This window comes from Aquila chrysaetos, chromosome 5, assembly GCF_900496995.4.
Source record: "Aquila chrysaetos chrysaetos chromosome 5, bAquChr1.4, whole genome shotgun sequence".
In the NCBI taxonomy this organism is placed as follows: domain Eukaryota; kingdom Metazoa; phylum Chordata; class Aves; order Accipitriformes; family Accipitridae; genus Aquila; species Aquila chrysaetos.
In genome coordinates this window covers 24,949,320-24,969,534 of record NC_044008.1, presented here as the reverse complement: position 1 = coordinate 24,969,534, position 20,215 = coordinate 24,949,320, and the positions used below count along the sequence as shown (strand labels likewise).

General features: G+C 39.2%; 1 protein-coding gene across 1 annotated transcript in view; it reads right to left on the bottom strand.

Moving 5' to 3' along the window:
- Positions 1-702: 702 nt before the first annotated feature.
- SLC13A1 (solute carrier family 13 member 1) overlaps positions 703-20,215 on the bottom strand; it is a 56,763-nt gene continuing 37,250 nt past the window's right edge. The window contains exons 9-16 of the mRNA XM_030014822.2: positions 16,414-16,533; positions 15,094-15,192; positions 14,903-15,004; positions 8,528-8,631; positions 7,529-7,638; positions 6,693-6,854; positions 5,629-5,766; positions 703-5,527 (exon numbers count right to left, since the gene is read on the bottom strand). Coding sequence (XP_029870682.1) covers positions 5,384-5,527; positions 5,629-5,766; positions 6,693-6,854; positions 7,529-7,638; positions 8,528-8,631; positions 14,903-15,004; positions 15,094-15,192; positions 16,414-16,533 — 979 coding nt within the window. The 3' untranslated portion in view covers positions 703-5,383. The remainder of the gene's footprint in view (positions 5,528-5,628; positions 5,767-6,692; positions 6,855-7,528; positions 7,639-8,527; positions 8,632-14,902; positions 15,005-15,093; positions 15,193-16,413; positions 16,534-20,215) is intronic.

Sequence of the window (20,215 nt, the reverse complement as noted above, 5' to 3'; positions counted from 1 at the left end):
GAACAGAGTTTCAGGCACATGCTTTTCATTAGCATTTTGTTTTGGCTAGTTTGGGTATATCAGCCTGATGGTTCTTCAGCCCTTGTGTGGTACCTAGTTTTTCCCCACATCTTGTATGGGAGTTTTGAGAACTTAGGACAGCAATCTGAAGCCCACCCTTGGAGCTTGACACCCAAATTTCCACATTTGCCACAACTGAACATGGCAGAACCTGAGGCCCTTCGTGGAAGGATGACCAAATGAAAGGCTTGGAAGAGATTCTTCCAGCCATCCTTGTGGGTCTGCTCCAGCACCCTTACCTAAAATGAGTCTTCCTGACGTCAAGGGGCAATGAATCAGGTACCAGGCACTCAGGGACTATTTTGCATAGGTATATGCATTGCTTTCTGATTTTCTAATGAAGCACCAAACAGTTAGAGACTGTGATATAGTTATTCTGTGTTTTTAGAGGAACCTAGCAGAGAGCTGAATTTTTACAATAACTGCTTTATAAAGCTAAATGACATTTCTCCTTTTAAAATTATTTTAAAAGTGGACTTTTTCTGATAGCCAGTAAGTTTAAATTCTTCTCAGCAGGTACTCTTCTCTGCCATGTATATCAAGTGTTGAGATACTGTAACAATAAAAAAGGTTTAAGAAATCGCAAGCATTTTTATTGAAAGATAACCTTTCTTCACAGACCACAATTTTAGCTCTTGTTAATTTAGCACTAAATACATGTTGGACTGTACAGCATTTGGGAAATAGTTATTTTAAAAACAGTAGACCAGTATTGTAAAGTAAAGTTGTACAGAAATTGAACATTGGACAGGTAAAGTAACATACAACAGCTTCCAAAATGGCAAAAGTATTAAGGAATAACACCGAAAAAGAATTCAGTGATTGTTAAAACCCATAAATCATCAAATCAACTTTGCAGAGACGAAGAACTAAGCCGATAACTGAAGTTATCATTTATCACTAATAGCTGCAAAGCAATCTGACGTCTGTGCAGACCTGACCACTGGGGAATACCCTCAGCTCCAGGAGGTCTGGGGCAGCAGGGTGTCACCGTCAGGGCGGTGGCATCCTACTGTGGGCTGCTGATGGCAGGGCAGGACGGGGGACAGGACTAGACTGCTGTGCATCTAACGGGTCACTAGAAGCCTTCGGGTCCTGCCAGCAACTGCACATGACATACAACAGCCTTTTGATTGTTGTAATTAGTACGCATACTCGCTTAGTATCTACACCTAATCAAAAAGTTGTAAGATCCAGGGTATGAGGCATGGATTTTTTCCCTACACCCTTCCTGACCTGCTGTGCTGCATTGCTCCTCAGCAAGCCCTCGGGCTATAGGCTGGTTGACTTTAAACAAACAAGAGCCTTGCAGTAAACAAGCACAGATACTTAATTTTAAAAGTACATAAGGGGATTTACACTGCAAGACTATGATCTCTCTATCTATCTGATCATAGTAGTGGAATGGTCAAGAAGCTTTTTCCAGGGTTTGCTTGTTTTGTGGTTTCTGGTAATCTAAAAGCACATCTTCCAAATGCAAAGTGAAAGTATATTAAATGTAGCATGGCCATAGAAAAGGAGAACAAAGACCCGGCACATCTCCCCTAATGAAGTACATGGCAAAGGCTCCATTTAATTCAGCAGGAATGGGACCACGAATAAATAGTAAGTCATAAATATTACTTATGTACTCATACAGTAGACTAATTAGACTGAGCTGAGACAAAGAAAAAACCACATCATTTTATATGAAAATTATGCACAAAGCAATTTACAAATAGTTAATGTAGTCATCATACATTAATCAACTCTTAAAATAATTATAGCTGCATTTCCACCATTTGTCACAATACTCAAAAACTCTGGACAAAGCAATGAATATAATAGCAACATACGAAGCGCACGTTTTCTGCTGGCAGTCAGCATGGTGCTCTGTGCCTGCGGTCAGAGCCAAATCCACGCATTGGGTACCCAGACAGCCAACCACTTTTTGAAATTCTCTTTTTCCTCCATTGCAATGCTCTCAGGTGAGGAAGTTCTAGCAATATTAATCTCTGCACTGCAGAGTTGTTCATTTTGACTTAAAAGGTTCTTAAAAGCTTTAAAAATAAGTTAGCAATAATAACTTGGCTCAAAGATTTTGTCTGACCTGTTGCTTAAACTTTTAGCAAAACAAGGGAGAAAAAATCCTGATGAAAACCTACATTCCCACTACTACCAATTCACTTATTCATGACTGGTTTACTTACAGGATACAATCTCTCAAAAACCTCATGCTTGATTGTTCCATTTTTGTTGCTAATTTGGTACATTGTGACAGTAAGCATGCTGGTCACTGAAAGCCAGTTTATTTATAATTCTGCATTTCATTTTGATAGTTTATAAATACACATGGCCCAACAGATTACTAACTTTCTTTACTTTACAAATCCCTCCCTTCTCTCTTTGCATATTATTCACTGCATACACAGATTGCAGTGAAAGCAGTTTTTAAAAGTGCATCCTTCATTAAACATTGTGAATCTTCTTTCTTGTTTACTAAGATACTTTATCACGCTGCCGGTCCTGAAAAAGTAGTTTAGGGAAATTCTGTGATCTGCATTATGTGAGGGTTCAGACACAATGGGCCTTTCTTATCACATTATCTATGATCCTGTGAAAAAGTAAAAAAGTAAAGCAAATGAACAGCTGAAAATCAGCTGGTACAAACTGAGCTTCAGCCTACACTGAAAACTGTATCACTTACTACATTTGACAACTTCTGAAGAGTTCTCTGAAATGGTGCAAAATTATTATCATTCTTCCATGAAGATATACAACTTGACGAGAGAATACAGGTGTCAAAGCATGATTTCACAGAGCAGTGCATTCATGGACCTCTGTAGACCTCAATGTCATATTCAAGGCTGAAGTTACAAGAGCCAATTCTGTATTGTGAACATTAATAAAACTGTGGGACAGCTCATAAGCAGTTAACAGATTTCCTCTGGCTGAACAACAGTAGCCACATGATTATTTTACTGGTGATTCATTGCAGAGCAGACCAGTGGAGACTGAAAGTATCACGTTCACTGGGAGTGTTGAACATAAGGCCACAAAGACGACTGTCTCCCTTTTTCATATTTCATTAAAAAAATTTAAAAAAAACAATTTTACACATAGAAAAAAAATCTATCATCTCAAATAGAACTAAGAAAAATCAGTCTATTCCACTAAAATGAATGTAATATGTTTGTTCACTTGTTTAAAGACAAAACATTTCACCACAAGGACAGTAAAGCACTGGAGAACATTACCCAAGGAAGTTGTGCAGTCTATGTCTTGGAGACTTTCAAGATGTGACTAGACAAATCCCTGAACAACCTGGTCTGAATTTAGTGCTAATCTTGCTTCGAGCGAGAGGTTGGATGTGATGGTCTTCTGAGATCCCTTCCACTTGAAATAGTCTATGATTCACTGTTTCCACTGCCCTTGCATAACCTGAAAATTACTGATAGAACTGGAAAGGTGATACCTGGGAACCTTAAAGTAAGAGCACTCTCTTAGCTGGTTCTCCTCTCTATGCCCACAGGACCAAAGGCCTACATAAACCATGAGCTCCTTGTTTCTGTGCTGTACATCCTTCCAGGAAGACACCATATGTTATAATCCAAGACCTATATCTTGGATTAGCTACTTGCATAAGCATTTGCCTCTAGTACCTGATGAGTTAGAGGCTTCATTTAGCCAGGTGTTGCATATCTGAAATCATAATCATTGCTGCAGGGGATCAGTTACCATTATCTGTATGGTGGCAGCTCCTGACTGGCCTAGTCATGGACATAGCCCTATTTTACCAAGCACTGTATATAAAAAAAAAAAAAAAGCAAGCAAAAGAAAAGGGAGGTAGCCATCCTAAAGAGATAGCAGCCTCAGTCAGGCTGAAAAGTGTGGTGGCATGTACAGATAACAATTCCTTATGCAAAAACATCATCGCTAAGAAAAAGTTCTTCTTTAATAACTCATTGCAGCTGAATCTGCAACTAGTAGCTAATGGAAGCAAACTACATATATAACAATCCTATACACTGTATTCTGGCATTATAGAAGTCATGACTGACATCTCTAAATATGCACTATCAAAAGTAGATATAAACCATCTAATCAAAAAACAAAAGCGCTTTTGTTGTTGTTGTTAGGAAAAATAGATAATTTACACTATCTCTAAAAGACAGATTAAGGTTTACAACCATCAGAGAGGTGCCCCAAGGGATGACCCAAGCTAAATACCTGCAGCTTTGATTCAGACTATTAACTAAATGCTCTTTACAAATTGTCATGGGTCTTCCCAACAGGTGAAAAAAACACCACTGTAGTCCTTACTGTGAAAAACATGTAACAACCATATAAAATACCATTATTTGAAGATACCTTTGAACTTCAAACTTCCATTCTGACTGCATTGCACTGTTTTTTGTTCACAACATTAACACAGTCTAGTAACCTTAAACTGCCACCTGGCATGTAGAGATCATGAGCCTCCCTGTGAAGATGCACTGTAGTCTTGATTGATGGACTGAGCGTCACATTTTCAGCACTCTATATCTTGTGCTTTCATTCATCAAGGGGATGTATCTCTACTTTTGGCAGAGAGGTATGATGAAAATTTAGTCTCCATTCATACAGATCAACTCAGATCTATCGATACATGTCTATTCAGAAAAATACTAAATGACAACAACACCACCACGTTTCAGTGAGGTCCTGGAAGGAAGCAGACTAAACATATGCTTAAATATGTACTGTCCTTCCATATTGCAAGGTGCTTAACAGATAAAGTGCTGTGTAAAGCGGTCATGCTACTCTTCTCCATTTTCTGTGCATTTTTCTCAGGTCTGTAAACTATGTGTTTGAGACAATCCGCTGCCTGATCTTTTGTTCATGATCAACACCATTTCAAACAGTGTTTGAATCTAGAAAACAGAAAATCAATATGTTCTTTGACAACCCCAAATATCACCAAAGTATTAGTAAGAAAAATATTTGAAATAATAAAATCTAAATCTCATTATTCCACTACCCTGAGAATGGGGGCAAACTGCCAGTGATAATGGCTATGCACATTTATTTTTTCCTTCATAACAGGAAGATATAAAAATTCAGGCTAGCTGAACTAGATTAGAAACTTGATCTAACTTTATGATATTTAGAAAGTCTAGCACTCTTCCTGATTAGACTCTCAGACTGGATCATCAGTCTCTGGGACTGTGAAATATGGCATTTATAGTAATGTGGAGCCACATCATTGTGGTGACAAAAAGCATTTTAAGTGACTCACCACATGTCAGTGGAAAAGAAAAGAAACAAAACCAATCCAAACCAATCCCCAGGATTATTTTTTTTTTTACAGCCCAGTGCTATTTGCAGAAGGAATGTTTGGTGCCCAACTTGGGTAAGTATAGAGATCGAATATAGGCACTATCCATGTCATAATTGCAAGCATAACTACAGCAACTCCGATGATGTTAATGCCCAAACCAGCTTTCACCTAAAGGAGTGGGAAAAGAAAGCAGAAACATACATCAAGACACTGAAGGAAGTTTTTAAAATGCTAAAAATCCCCTTTAGGGACTTTTGCTTAAAACTCACCATGTCCATAACAGTTAAATGACCATATGAAAATACAATGGCATTGGCTGGGTTTGCTACAGGAAGCAGGAATGCAAAGGAAGTACACAAGGTAGCAGGTATCAAAATGAAAAGTGGGTTCACATGAATGGCTTCAGCCTATCATAAAATAAAAGAGAGAGAACAGCTGTCAAGGGACACATTTGCCAAATGAAATACATAAGTACAAACTTCTTATATTAACACAAGTGAACTGTGAACAGAACTGCCAGTTTAAATAGTGAGAAATAACCTTTTCTGATAACTCATTTTTAAGATTATATCCGGGAATGCTTCAGAGGAGAAAAGGTGATTCTAATACAGAATAGCTACTGAACTTTAAATTCATGCCTGATGTTTTCTAATTGTAGTTGAGTCCATAAAATAAGACTATTGCAAAGACTGTGCACACTGCACAAGCACTAAAAGCAAAAAAACTGCAAGAAAGATGATAAAGTTGAATTTGTATGTAATAGACAGGAGGGATTCAATGAAGTGAGGGCTAAGGTTTCTTTGCAAGAGAGGGAAAGCGCATTAGTACGTGTCTAGGCTGGCCAAAAGGAAAACCTACAGACTAGAAGATGATCAGTAAGTTTTGAAGAAGAAAGAACTGGGTGTTTTGGTAAAGATGATGAGAAGAAAGGACACAATTGAGCTAGGAACTACATATAAAGCACATCTATTAGCCTCTCTTCTCTTTGGTGACAGCATGAAAGTTGCAGTGTTAACCATTTTCTCTGAAGATGTGGTCCTGAAGAAACACTAAAGAGAGCTGTCCTTTTTAAGAGCTTCAACTATTCACAAACAGGAATAATGGCGTTGATTTTTAAGTGTTGAACTTTTACCTAATTTTACTGAATTTTCAGCATCTCTTGTAAGAAAGCCCCCAAACAAGCAAGTATCCAAAGCACAACACAGCACAGAAAAAAAAAAAAAAAGCATGAAGTATTTTATGGAGACTTTTAAAAACTGCTTCTTTGAGCAGCTATATTATTACATGGATGATAGAGCAGATTCTGATTAAAAACAAGCTGTGTTATACTCACCAAAGGAGATAGTATGGGCAAAAATATCGTAATCGTAGCTGGATTGCTGGCTACTTCTGTTACTGAAGTGACAATAAGGCATGATATCAGGATAACCAGCCACAAGGGTAATGATCCTAGAGGAGTCAATTTACTTGCTACCCAATCAGAAAGTTTTGAAACCTGCATAAGGAATATGACAACATGATTATGTTTTACAAACCACTGAAAAGAAAATTTAATAAATGGTACAAAACAGGAATTTACTCATCTGCTAGTTGTGAAATATTTGTGTAAAGGAGAAAAAAATCTGAAATATTTTCCATATTCCTACCACATATTTTTAAGCACATTCTTCTAATTTGATGGTGTCCTATAGGAACCCATGCAACTACATTCCATTTATTTATATTTGCACCTCTGAGATGTTTAAAGGAGTCATAATCAGAAAATTGTAATATGCATATATCAGGCTTCATAACCAGAGTTTGGGCCCAAATCTGCTTGATTTACTGGAGTAGCCAGCAGAGCTCCACGTGGGAGGTACCTCAGCAACATGGGACACTAACCCTAAGGCTTTGGAAACAGTGTGTCTGCACAACTCTGACCACCATCAGCTTTAAATTAAATAGCAAACAGTAGTCATCATTGTGTGTAGTCTTTAAAGACAAAACAAACTCTTTTTTTTTGTAAACCTGCTTTCTGAACATCTTGAATATTGGTCACATTTGTCAGGTTCAATATTGCTACAGAATAACTTGCTAAAACAAGAGAATAACTATGAATTCACTGCATGTCTGAATTGCTCTTGATGTGGGTCATGCTAATTGTTCAGCATCTTCTATAAATTGCATTACCTCACAGCCGTCTGCCAGTGCAAACCCACCACCAACAAGAATAGCTATTTCCCAGGGCATGCATGACTGAAATTCCTTCCAAGTAATCAGCGGAGTGTAACCAAAAGCAGCTAGGGAAAAAAAAAACCAAAAACAAACCTAAAACCCCCATCAACATTTAAAAACATATTGAAAAACATCTTGAAATAAGCTCTCTGAGGAAGTACTTGAGAAATATTCAAAGGCAAAATCTCATCATTATAACATGAAGAAAGTCTTTGACGTGAACAACCTGCACTTCCTGGGACAGATCCTTAGCTGGTGAAAACTGTCACAGTCTGAAGACAATAGAGATATAATGGTTTCCACCAGTGGAGCATTGGTCCCTCTTCCCTCCTTCCCTATGTGGAAGATAGCTATGGGATATCAATGAATTTAATTTACTACATAAAACTGCGCTATTCAGAGAGATTGCTGAGCAAATGCTGTTTCACTTAGATTCATTGAGGTTCTGATCTTGCATTCTCTGTGAACCCTCAGAATGCATGGATTTCGGCAGCAGAATTGAATACATGAAGAGGACAAGCCAGAGGTATACTTTAATCAGGGTAAATTCCATTTTGAAGGGGAAAAATTAAATGAGAATGGACTCATTTAACATGCCAAATTTTATAGGGTACCTTAAATAAACAGCAACATTTTCAAAAAATAAACCCAACCCTGTCCCGTACAGTCCTATTCAAGGCCCATTGCAGTCAATGGAAAGGTGGTTTCCACTGGCAGTGGTGGGCTGCAGGTAGCAGGTTCCTGCACAGCACTAGCTCCTGCTGCTCACATTGCTTAATTGTTGGCACTGACTTCCAGGCCAGGAATGCTTTATATCCCAGTAAGATATTATCCTGTATTAAGATTGTAACATTAGTATGTAACAACATTCCTCTAACAAGTGCAGTAGGTTATATTTATGGTAGCATCTTAGATAACTTGTTGTAGTGAAATCCACATCAAAATATACTCAACTGTTTTCTCCATTTGAAGTCCTAGACAATGTTTTTGCTGGAATAATAAAGAACAGCAGGCCTATCACTAAGGCAGTTGTTGAATCTGTAGCATAGCCTTTATACCTAAGGAGAAGTTAACAAGAAAAAAACACATAAATATATATAGTCTGGAGGAGGAGGAGAAAAGAGTGAGGAGGAGGATGGAGCGGCAGAGAGACTGACCACAACCCCCCATTCCCCATCCCCTGTGCTGCTTGGTGCAGTGGAAAGAGGTAGAGGAGTTAGGAATGAAGGACTGAAGTTGAGCCTGAAAAGAAAGGGGGTGGGGGAAAGGTGTTTTGGTTTTTGTCTGTGTTTCTCGCCATCCAATTCTATTTTTAATTGCCAATTAAATTAATTTTCCCCAAACCAAGTCTGTTTTGCTTGTGATGGTAACTGGTAAGGGATCTCCATGTCTTTATCTCGACCCACAAGCTTTTGGATCTTATTTTCTCCCCTGTCTTGTTGAGGAGGGGGAGTGAGAGAGCGGCTGGGTGGGCATCTGGCAGCCAGCCAAAGGTCAATTCACCACGTCTGTAGAAATATTAGGTGCAAGCCCTCTAAATTCATAAATAAGCATCTTGAGTAAGCATGTGTTATTTTCTCACACAGAGATAAGCTGGGGGAGGGGAATGTTTCAGAATAGCTGATGCTTAAACAACTAATTTGCACAGTTCAATGATAAATTTAATAACTTTAAAATGCTCTGTAATACATTCAGTCCAACAGACCTTAAGAGCGCTGTGCATACCTACAAAGGATGATGCTTTTGTAGCTAAAAGAAGGCAGCAGAGCTTTATTATCATCCTCCTATGGCTGTCACTACTAGGGTCATAGACACAAGGGCCATGTTTATTTTCATCATTTCCAGTGCCTGAGAACTGCTTGCACTAGTGTTTCTTAAACTGATCCAAATTCCTTCTAAGTTGTCCAGAGTAGCCCCAAGATCAAGTAAGTGAAAAGCTGAGCTCTAAGACCATTTTAACATATCTATCTGATTCTGTTATACACTGTTAGGTGGTGACATATCCCAGTCTGTCTTATTTCAGTCAAGATGGTCATTCAGATGAATAAGAATTTTGCTGAAGAAAGTTAAACCCAACATTTTCTTAAGCTCCATTATTATTTTTTTCTATTTTCTGTAAGTTCTTCTGTGAGTTTTCCTGAACCAATATACCAATATATTTGTCCTCTCAGCCTCATACCATATGCTTTTCTGCATATGCAGCTACAGTAGCTCCAAACATAACTTCCCAGCAGATCTTCCCAGCAGCTTACAGTTTTATACTAAACCAGGGCTTTTCACTGAAAGGGAAAAATCAGCTCCCAGTTATATATTACAAATGTGTAATCTGGTAGATCCCTTTGCCTTATCAACAGTGTTAGGTGAGATTCAAAAGACCTTAATATGCATAGCACATTGACACCACAACCAGCACAGTTTCAGCTAACACTGTCACAAAAGGAAGCTGCCAGAGAACTTGAAGTGGTTCTCTCATATATTCTGTCTCCTGCTTCCTATGGTCTGCTAGCACAGAAAACACTTTAAAAAAAAATATATTATTATTTTCTTATGGTGTCTCAAGGCAGAGGGTTCTGCCTATATATCACCTTTAGCCTAGGACCAGATGCACTGGTTCTAAAGAGCAGAAAATCTCTTCCTCTAGGATCCTATCCTGCACTCTCTTAAGAATTGCTAGGAGTTTTGAAGGAAGGCAAGATTTAAATACAGAAACAAGTCATGCTGCCACTTTCTTCTAGGCAGCTGCCTAGAATTCACTCACAGAATGGGTGAGATTGGAGGGGAACTCTGGCGGTCATCAGGTCCAACCCCCCCCCTGCTCAAGCAGAGTCACCCAGAGCCAGTTACCCAGGACTGTGTGTGTCCAGACAGCTTTTGACTATCTCCAAGAATGGAGACTCCACAACCTCTCTGGACAACCTGAGCCAGTGCTTGGTCACCCTCAGAGGTAAAAAGTATTTTCTGATGTTCAGAGGGAACCCCTATGTTTCAGTTTGTGCCCATCGCTTCTTGTGTTGTCATTGGGCACCACTGAGAAGAGCCTGGCTCCATCCTCTGTGCACCCTTCCAGGCATTTTTAAACACTGACAAGATGTCCCTTCTTCAGGCTAAACAGTCCCAGCTCTCTCAGCCCCTCTTCATAGGAGAGATACTCCAGTCCCTTAATCATCTTTGTGGCCCTTTGTTGGACTCTCTCCAGTATATCCATGTCTTGTACTGGGGAGCCCAGAACTGGACACAGCACTCCAGGTGTGGCTTCACCAGCGATGAGCGAAGGGAAAGGATCACCTCCCTCAACCTGTTGGCAGCACTCTTCCTAACACAGCCCAGGATACCATTTGCCTTCTTTGCAGGCTCATGTTCAACTTGGTGTCCACCAGGACCCCCAGGTCCTTTTCCACCAATCTGCATTCCAACTGGGTGGCCCACAGCAAGTACTGGTGCCTGGGGTTGTTCATCCCCAGGTGCAGGACTTTGCATTTCCCCTTGTTGAACTAGGGAGGTGCAATTTTTTGCTCACAAAAACTTAGTATTCCTGATGCAAAACACCATTCTCGGAAAACCTGCTTGGGACCCACACAACATCCTACCATTAGTCATACTATTAGGAAGAGACACATAGCACCATTCCAAACAGAAGCTTTTCAATCATTATCAAATTCTGAGATAAAAATTTTTCAAAGTCCATTTATCCAAGCTGTAATACAATTCCATATGTAACATCTACCTGCTTATAACACTGCAAATCTGATTGTCCTATAAGGAAGCAAAAAAGCTGTTGATGATTAAGGAGATCTCACAATCACTCCAACTGAGATCATTGCAGAGAACAGAGCTGTGGGCAAAAGTACGTAGTGGCCTTGTATTGGAAGTAAAGAAAGGAATAAACTATGCAGAAAAAAGAAAGAGTACACTCAGGCAATAATCTGAGGAAGCATGAGGGAAGCCCACCTTGCATGCATCAGCTGTAATCAGCTGCAGCCCAGTGTTGAACTTTCTGTTTCTTGTGAGGTTCATAAAGTCCTGGCCAAAGGCCAACTTGAAACTCCTCTAATTGAAGCTAATATCCTACAGCCTGGAATCAGGCCAGGACATGGAAGGAAACTGGTGTAGCAGAAATGATGTGTGATCCTGTGTTGTCTACAGATGGGGAGGAAACAGGCATTTTTACCCTGTGCTGCTCTCTGTAGTGTTATACAATATTTATTAAAACATCCTGCTGTCTGCCTCCAGAGGGAGATAACAGGGGCTCAGGGCAGGACAGTAAAGGATTAGTCTTTAATAGATTTACAAAATTTTCTTAAGAAAAATTAACTTGTAATGTATATTTGAAAGGCATATGATAATGCTGCTTAAAGATGAACTCTACTCAATAGTGATACAGTAGAAATGTGGATTAAAAATTGGCTGACATTTCAAAAAGTAGCCCTTAAAAAGTGGGGTGGTATCATCATTAAATACCAATATTTCTGCTGGGATTTCAAAAAATGTTTGTATTTTAAAGGGGTATTCAGTAACTTGTGAGGATGCACACAAGGTGTTGAGAAAACTAACATGGGTGGTGAGAGTGATGGGAATTTGTTTCTTGAAGCAAAACTTTGAGCATTCCATTTAGTTTGTCAAAACAAAGCTTATAATGTGATATAATTAAACCAGATACATATATCCTTAAAGCACCTATCATGGAAAAGTTTTTATTCCAGCAGGGAAAGACAAAAACAGATGGCTGGAAGCTATATTCAGACAGAAAACAAGGTGCAATTTTGTCTTGTTTAGTTTGGCAACAGAGATGATTATCCACCAGGACAGACTATCAAGGAAATCAGTAAATTCCAAAATCTGAGGAACCTGTGCTTTACCACCCTGAAATCAAGCCTGGTTGCTTTCTGGGAATTCACGTTCTAATAAAATGAAACTGTACAGGGCTTAACACACAGAACAACGTAGCTCTTCTGATCTTCAGCATGTCAGAATAAATGAACTGACGGTCCTGTCCGGTTTAAGACCCTGGGACTGGTGTGATTCCCACCTAATAGGACCCACTCACCGGTCCAGGAGGGTCTCAAGGTTACTTATAGCTCTGACATTGTGGCTTTTCATAAGGACAAAGCTCATCTGTGCAGGTGACGGAACTTCCCTGAGGCTGGCTTGAGACTGTGGGATAAGATCCTGTGGAAAGTAAGTACTATCAGATTTCTGATAAGAAATCAGATTTCTAAGGGCAGAGAATATTTCCATACAGTTGTTTCCTGTAACATAAACTTAAGGAAGTTGTGCACATGCCAATCAGTATACTTAAATGCAGAACACCGAACAATTTTGTACATGGAGGCATTAGGGAACAAGTGCGTGAGAGATGTAAGCCGCAGTTCACGCACTGCTAGAACCCTCTTGGACATCATGGTGATGAGTGCAATGTAACCATTGATGGAACCACAGCTCCTGGGTTTTAAGATTTTTTTTCCTGTTTCTTTGTTTTCTTCAAAGAAGATGGCTTACTACTACTCCCAGCTGTACCTGCACTGGCTCCTTGCCCCACTCATGTATCTTGGCTGAGAAGTTTTTGTTGCTCAGAAAAGTAAAAACCTAATTGCCTGGTTTTATGCCTGTTAATGCAATCAATTGATAAATGAAAGCTATCTAGAAATAGGCAAAGTCTGAATAGTAAGAAATGCTTTCTTTCCCCTTAAAGGTTTTGTTAGGGAGTAACACAAGCTTTGTTTCTCTTCAGGTTACCTCACCCAAATTATAACATGATTCAGCCTAATGTGACATGACATGTGCTTGCATTCCCTTCCAAGGAAAACATTAGAGGGCATCCACAAAGTAACATCCCCATGTAACCACACTTATTATGAGAATATTCTGCTTTTCCCTGCCAGTGAACAAAATCCTCAGACAACGGTAACTAGACAACTTCAAATAGGAAAATGTGGATCTCTGGACTGAAATAATTCATTTGAGCCATAAGTCCTGTATTTGAAAGGTTGTTTACAATGTCTGTTTTTCAGTATCAGATGTATCTTGTTAAATGGTGCTCGATGAGCATTGAATGTTAATATGAAGCAGAAAGAGAAGCAAAGCCAGCCTGATTGCTTAGCTAGCTGATTGCTTGATTAGGTCAACACTCCAAAACCCCTTCAAGAATGCAGTGTTTCAAATGAGACAATGATCATCAGATCTGCTGTTGTTATAAGGGAAAAAAATGTTCTTTTGCAATTTTGGGGGTAATTTAAAAGTAAATAATTTAAAAACAATCTTAGGTTTTAATACACTTTTTAATGCTATTTTTGCACAAAATTATTTTGCTTTGCACTTTAAATCTTCAAAGGGCTACAATTATTCCTAGTAACATCCCCTACTGACTTTCTGGCAGAGCACGGGGGAGGGTCTGTGAGTGTAGGAATGGTGGGAATATATTTAAAAAGAGGAGGCATGATGGATGCATGTTCACATGTCATTTATGACAGACACACAGGAAAACAAAATGGAAAACTACCATCCAAGTCCAGCACTGGCCTTTGACCCATCCAGTTATAAATGTTAAATCCAGAAGGACCTAAACACCACAAAGTCCTGCTCCTCCCAATCCCGCAACTACTTCCCAGTAGTCCAGAGCAAAACTCAGACATTTATCACAGAAGAACAGAACTGAAATTACAGTAAGTACAGCAAGAGAACAGGAGATATCACAGTATTATAAGTTCTTGCAAGAGTGACCAATTTCTTAGGGAAAGAATTCTAGGTGATCCTGGGGAAGGGACTGCGTAACCAAGCTGCAGCAGAAGGCAAAAAAATATAATAGTTCCTGAGTTGTTCCTGGCTCTTTGGTGGTTAGTTGGACTGTGACGATGAGGGAGTTATGTATGAACAGGTAGTAATTTATATCATTAATTAGAACTGTCAAAGTACAGGATGTTGACCTGCATGCATATGAGTGTGGCTGTCACTAAGGAGAGTAGATCAAAAAATTCTAACCAAAGATTTATTCTTGAAATTGCAGATTTGATGAGGAAGTAGGATACAGTAACATCAGTCATTACGCATTCTCCCTCACTGGATGAAGTCTAAAACCTAGGCATAATCCCTCTGAGGAGGCACTTTATTTTATCCTGTAATGGGTTTATCATATTTCAGATATTGCACACATACATCTATGAAATTGCTGGAGTTTACCTATTCTGTATACACTACAAAGGTGTTCAACAACTTCAGCCTGCAATATTTCTGAATTATTGAAAGTATTTTATTTTTTAAAAAATTGAAAAGAAAAGAAGGTATGTAGTTAAGGCACAGTACAGTTCTTGTTGGTGTATCAAAAAGATTACTTACTTTGGGAAAAGTGAAGACCATCCTGGGATGAAGCCAGGCTCCCTGGTGAACCACAGTAGGGTCATTAGAATGAACAGGACAAGTGTAACAATTTCTGGGTAACTATAGCAGAAACAGAATGGGTTATATGTTTTCCTGAATTCACACTTTGATTTACTCACTCCTGCTTGCAGATTTATAGTTTGACATACCTCATTGGTCCAAGCTTCTTGTACTCCTCCTGAATCACCTGTGCTGAGGCCTCTTCTCTAGCTGTTTTCTTCTTGCCACACTTGAACATGTTTTTAAAACTGGAATGTAAATCAGCAATATTGAAAGATGAATTAACAGTGTATGCAGAAAACAAAAAAAGTCCAACATTTCCAGTTACCAATAGCACTTTACAAAAGTAAAATTTTCACTTTACAATGCAGTATTTCCCATTTAATAGTCACGCACCAAACTGAGCGTATTGGAATTAATTGGCAAAGCCCAGTGGAAGACTGACAGAGGGAGTAACAGAATGTACCCTGTTATCGACTAGCTCATTTGCCCAGGAAGGATGAAGCTTTAATCATGGGAACTAATTGAAACAATCAAATACATAACCTGGCTATATAATGAAAGTCATCTATGACATTGCTTTACTTTGTTTTGTAATGAAGAAGTTTGTATCGCATAGGTAGCCTGCATACTGATCAGCAGACTATTTGCTATGAGCTAGGTTTTCATTCTTGGATAAGACCCTTACACAATGTTAAAAAGAACACTATCGAAACAATCAAGAAAAATGAAACAATAAATGTTCACATAAAGAGTGGTAAGCGTGGGATGATTCTAAGTCTGCTTAAGAGTAGACAGGCTCAGTCTTAATCTCTTGCACCGTAAGTAGCCATGTAATTGTGGAAGACAGGTGTCCCTACTGTTATCTCTGCAGATGGTAGTAGAGATGGTAGAATTCATGGAGAACAAGGCTTTGAAGAATGAGCCCAAAAGAAGTATTTTCCTCTCTGAAATTTGAAAAGCACAAGCTCTGAAGGGAAAAAAAACCCACCATAGCACCACATATAAATTTTTGAAAAGTGGAAATTTTTTACTTCACATTTGCAAATATAGTCATCCAGTTTATAATACAGATATTGCTCAAGTATTCAAGCCAATCCCTCACTCCATCGAAGGGCAACATCCTGACTATACATCTGCCAGTCTTAGACCAAAATGTATAAAATTTTAGTATTCTTCTGTCTTGCACACATGCACTGTTTAAGGATGATGCGTGTATATTCTAATGGAATGGGTATCATCATTTGTGATATGGGCTTTTCACATTGGGCTGAGTAGTCAAGGATCCTTGTTTTAGAAAATTCTTGTCCCATCCAGAGACTCAGCCATACTAACCAAGGACACAAAATCACAGTTGCTGCATTATCTTCTTATTGAACCTGTTAAAGTTGGATGCAATATTTACTCCTAGTACAAAGTATGTCTTATATCATCAACCTTTAGTTTTATTGATTACAACATTTACTTACTCAAACCCAAGGAAAAGCCACTGGAGCCAGACCCAGGAGAGCAGCAGAATAATAACTGTTATGGGGATGGAAAGGATAAACCAGGATCCAAAATTGATGCACTGGCAAGCTGGGTAACGTCTGAATGAAAGTAAAAGTAAAAAACTTCAGCTGAGCTTTGCAAAGGAATGAAGACTTGTGAGAAGTGCAAAGTCCTGCTGCAGGAGAGTGCTTCTGGCTGGCAGCTGACTTCAGCATGAGGTAGCCTCTGGTGGCCTCCTCCCTCACCCTCCTGTCCTGTTCCTGACCATTATGACCACTGCAGGAGCTAGCCATGCCAGTTCTTTGGGCACTGGATCAGCAGCAGGACTGGGGATCCGACACCAACCTAGGTGTGTCTAACCTGAGTTCGGTAGGCAACGAAGGGCCACTCACAGTGATAAGGACCATTAGGAGTACAAAGAAACAGAACTTGAAGAAAAGCAGTTCTTTAGGAGGAGACTTCAGCACAAGAAAATACACTCAAATGAACGAGCTCCAATGAACTTAGAAGACAATAGTGGAGACAACACTGAGACTCATATTCTTTAAGGTTCCATAAGGGCTTCTAAAACCAAAATTATTATTACTAATTTCCAGGAAAGGCAGGAATGCTTATTTGTTAGGTGGATTGTCTCTCCAGTCACCTTGTCTCTTTAAGGCTGTCTTAATCTATTGTTTACAGACATGGGTCATTCAACCAGAGCTCTCCCTGCCATGCGCATTTAAGAAAAGGAGAAATAGGCTTTGGTTTTCTGAAAGAAATTAATTTACTGTTGAATTAGATAGATGCCAGATAGGCAAAAAGGACAGGTAAATGAATCCTGTTTTCCAATTTACTTTATGAGCAGAAGTTATTCTTCCTTTGAGCCTCTCCAGCTCTACTGGGAGCTTTTAATGCTAAAAGTGAGAAAATACTAGTCTCCTTGAACAGCCTTCCTCCTTGATGCAAAAGTCAGATGGAAGGGAAATCACAATGTCCAGACAGAGGCTGTAATGACTGTTTCCAATTATTAGTCAATCTTTTGTATTTCAGGCCTTGCTAGAAGAAAAGGAATTCCGATCGTCACATAGGTCTTTGAGGCAGTAAACGCTTATTATAAATGCTTTCTCAAGTATTGTGCAAATTTTAGGATTGATCTATATATGATGCTTACATATATTGCAATTTAAGTGCCAGCAGGGACTGAACCAAAACTCCTACCTACTTCTTGAGGTGATGCTCTAAATTGCAACTGTACATAGTGAAGAGACATTGAAACTGGAACAAGAAAAGGCATTGTGCTACTATATATAATTTATTGATTACATGGTTATTTAGCTTTTATTACATGATTAGCCACAACCATTTTGGAATGTATGAATTCCAAGATAGGAAAAAACTGACATTGGCATAGCAATGACTTAGCATTTCATCACTTGCTAAAGTGTTTATGATCTTTCCTGAATTATGTGTGATAATTCTTTATGGAGCAACAAAACAAGCCCTTGAAAACTTTATACTAAAGAGTCAATTCCATTATAAAATGTTAAGTTATTGCGGTCAGGTTTCACAGTAAGTTTGTGCAGGGCTGAATATATATGTAAATATTTCTAGTAATCTTAATATTAAAGTGAGGTATTCTTCATCTCCAGAGCAAATATTCCTCAGGTAGACTGGATGATCAATTTAAATGATTTAAAAAATGATCTGTTATATAGTGCTGGTTGGATTACCTGCTATTGTTGGATTATCTACTATGGGTCTTGCCTGAGGCAAGGATGGACAGGACACACTGAACTATTTGTTTTCTAGACCTATTTCCTTTGGAAAATGAAAAACTGTGATTGATTTTAATAATCCTCATTTTACAGTGATTCAGTGCCAATAACAATAAAATCTTTCCAGGGAAATACTACAAATGCCAACAAATTTGGTTCAGAGAACTAATCCAGGTAAGATTATTCCTTTTATGACTTCTATAAAATTGCTTAGGTTGAAAATAATGTAATGTTGGCAAAGTTGGATTCTTCGTATTGGAAGGTCAAAGTCAGTTACCAGAATAGGATTCAGGAAATTGAGTAACCTGTCAGTGAGCCTGACTGGAGAACCAAATGTGGCATCGTATGATTTACTCTTCCTCAGGTGTAGGAGAACTCAGTTTTCTCCCTGACACAGTGTTGTCCGGTAACTATTTCTCTCTCTAATCTCTCTGCAGCCTTCCCGTCACGCTGGGGTGCAGCTGCCTGTGCTCCTTAGGATCCATGGCCCTGCTCTGATATGGCCCAGCTGTGGACCTTGGCTTGCAGTGCTGAAGAAACTGCTTCATGTGGGAAAGAGCTGTGAGAAAGTCTCTACAGCAGGGCTATGCAAGATTAGATAGGTAAAACAGCAGATGTGAGATAACTGACATGGGGATCTGTGGCAGTCTGAAGGATTCAAGAGGAAAACCACCAATACAGAAAGGGATAAAATACTAAAGGGAAAACATACGGAGTCAGAAAAAAGGGACCCAGCATCACTGAGGATCTGTTCCAGGGAGCAGTGAGGACCAACCCATCTCAACCTTCCCAGCCAGTAAAGGCTTCTGGGTATCTTATGGGCAGTAGGGAGCAGACTAATGCTTAGCCTGCTAGCTGGTTACACAACTTCTTGGTGTGTTAGCCAATACTTTTCTTTTTTTTCTTTTTTTCCCCTTTTTTCCAGCTGGATATATTCTAGATGCTCTATTGTAGTGTCTCTTTGCATACAATTAAAGAATGAATAGAGTGGCCCTGAGAGGAACAGTAACAAATCTGTCTTGAAAAGGAGCCCTTATGGAAGTTTATCTCACTGGCAGGGCTGCTCAGCATTGCATCAACATTTCCACTGTTTGCTTCTGCCCTGTGGAACGCAGCGTAACTGCATGTCCTAAATCAACAGCAGGCTGAGGATTCCCAGCAACACACAGGCTCCAATTTTAACACAGATATACTGGTTTCCTCTTCATGTGACAAATGAAAAGGAGGGAAGTAGACGCTAATTCCAACTTATTTAATACTGAAATTGGGAACATATGAGGAACATGGAATTTTGCAGTGCCATTTTAAGTGTTTTATCACTAAGTGGAAAACCCAGGAATATGCTGTATGTACAGCTCTTTTGCTCAATTATTCTACTTCAGATGCTTATGATAAATGAAGGTAGACTGAAAATGTGTCCCAGTCATGCTAACAGGTCAATTCCCACTTCACACAGGGCATAAATACAAATGAGGCCTCTAAGGAGAAGGGCAGCAAGACAGTTAAAGATAAAAATATTTGCACAGTTAGGTGGTAGATTCAACTTCAGTTAAGGATTAGTGGTTGTGTAAAGATTAAACAAAATCCTGGTGGGGTATAAAACTGGATTACACACGCAGTGCTCCATGTATGGCCCATGGTCCTAGCAGAGGGTGAAGACCCAGGGAGAGAACAACAATCTGCTTATGCATTCTTGAAGAGATTGTTAACAGCTAAGACAAACTGAAAACCCAGCTGCAAACCAGTTTTCTTCGTTTCCTACAACTTCAGGGAAATGAACAAGAACAGTTCTTACCCCTACTAATCGATCTTGGATTCTTCTAGGCTTTTGAGTGTGAAGCCTGCTTGAACAAGCATTACTTACATGTCTAAAAGTTTACGTCTGAAGGACTTATAATGCCACTGTCTGCCCTGTGTATTTTTTTGGCCTCAATAACAGGCACTCTTATAATTTCCATACTGTTTCCATTGTTGCTATTCTCTTTGCACAGGCTGATTTACAGACTGTACTACTTCAGCTCTC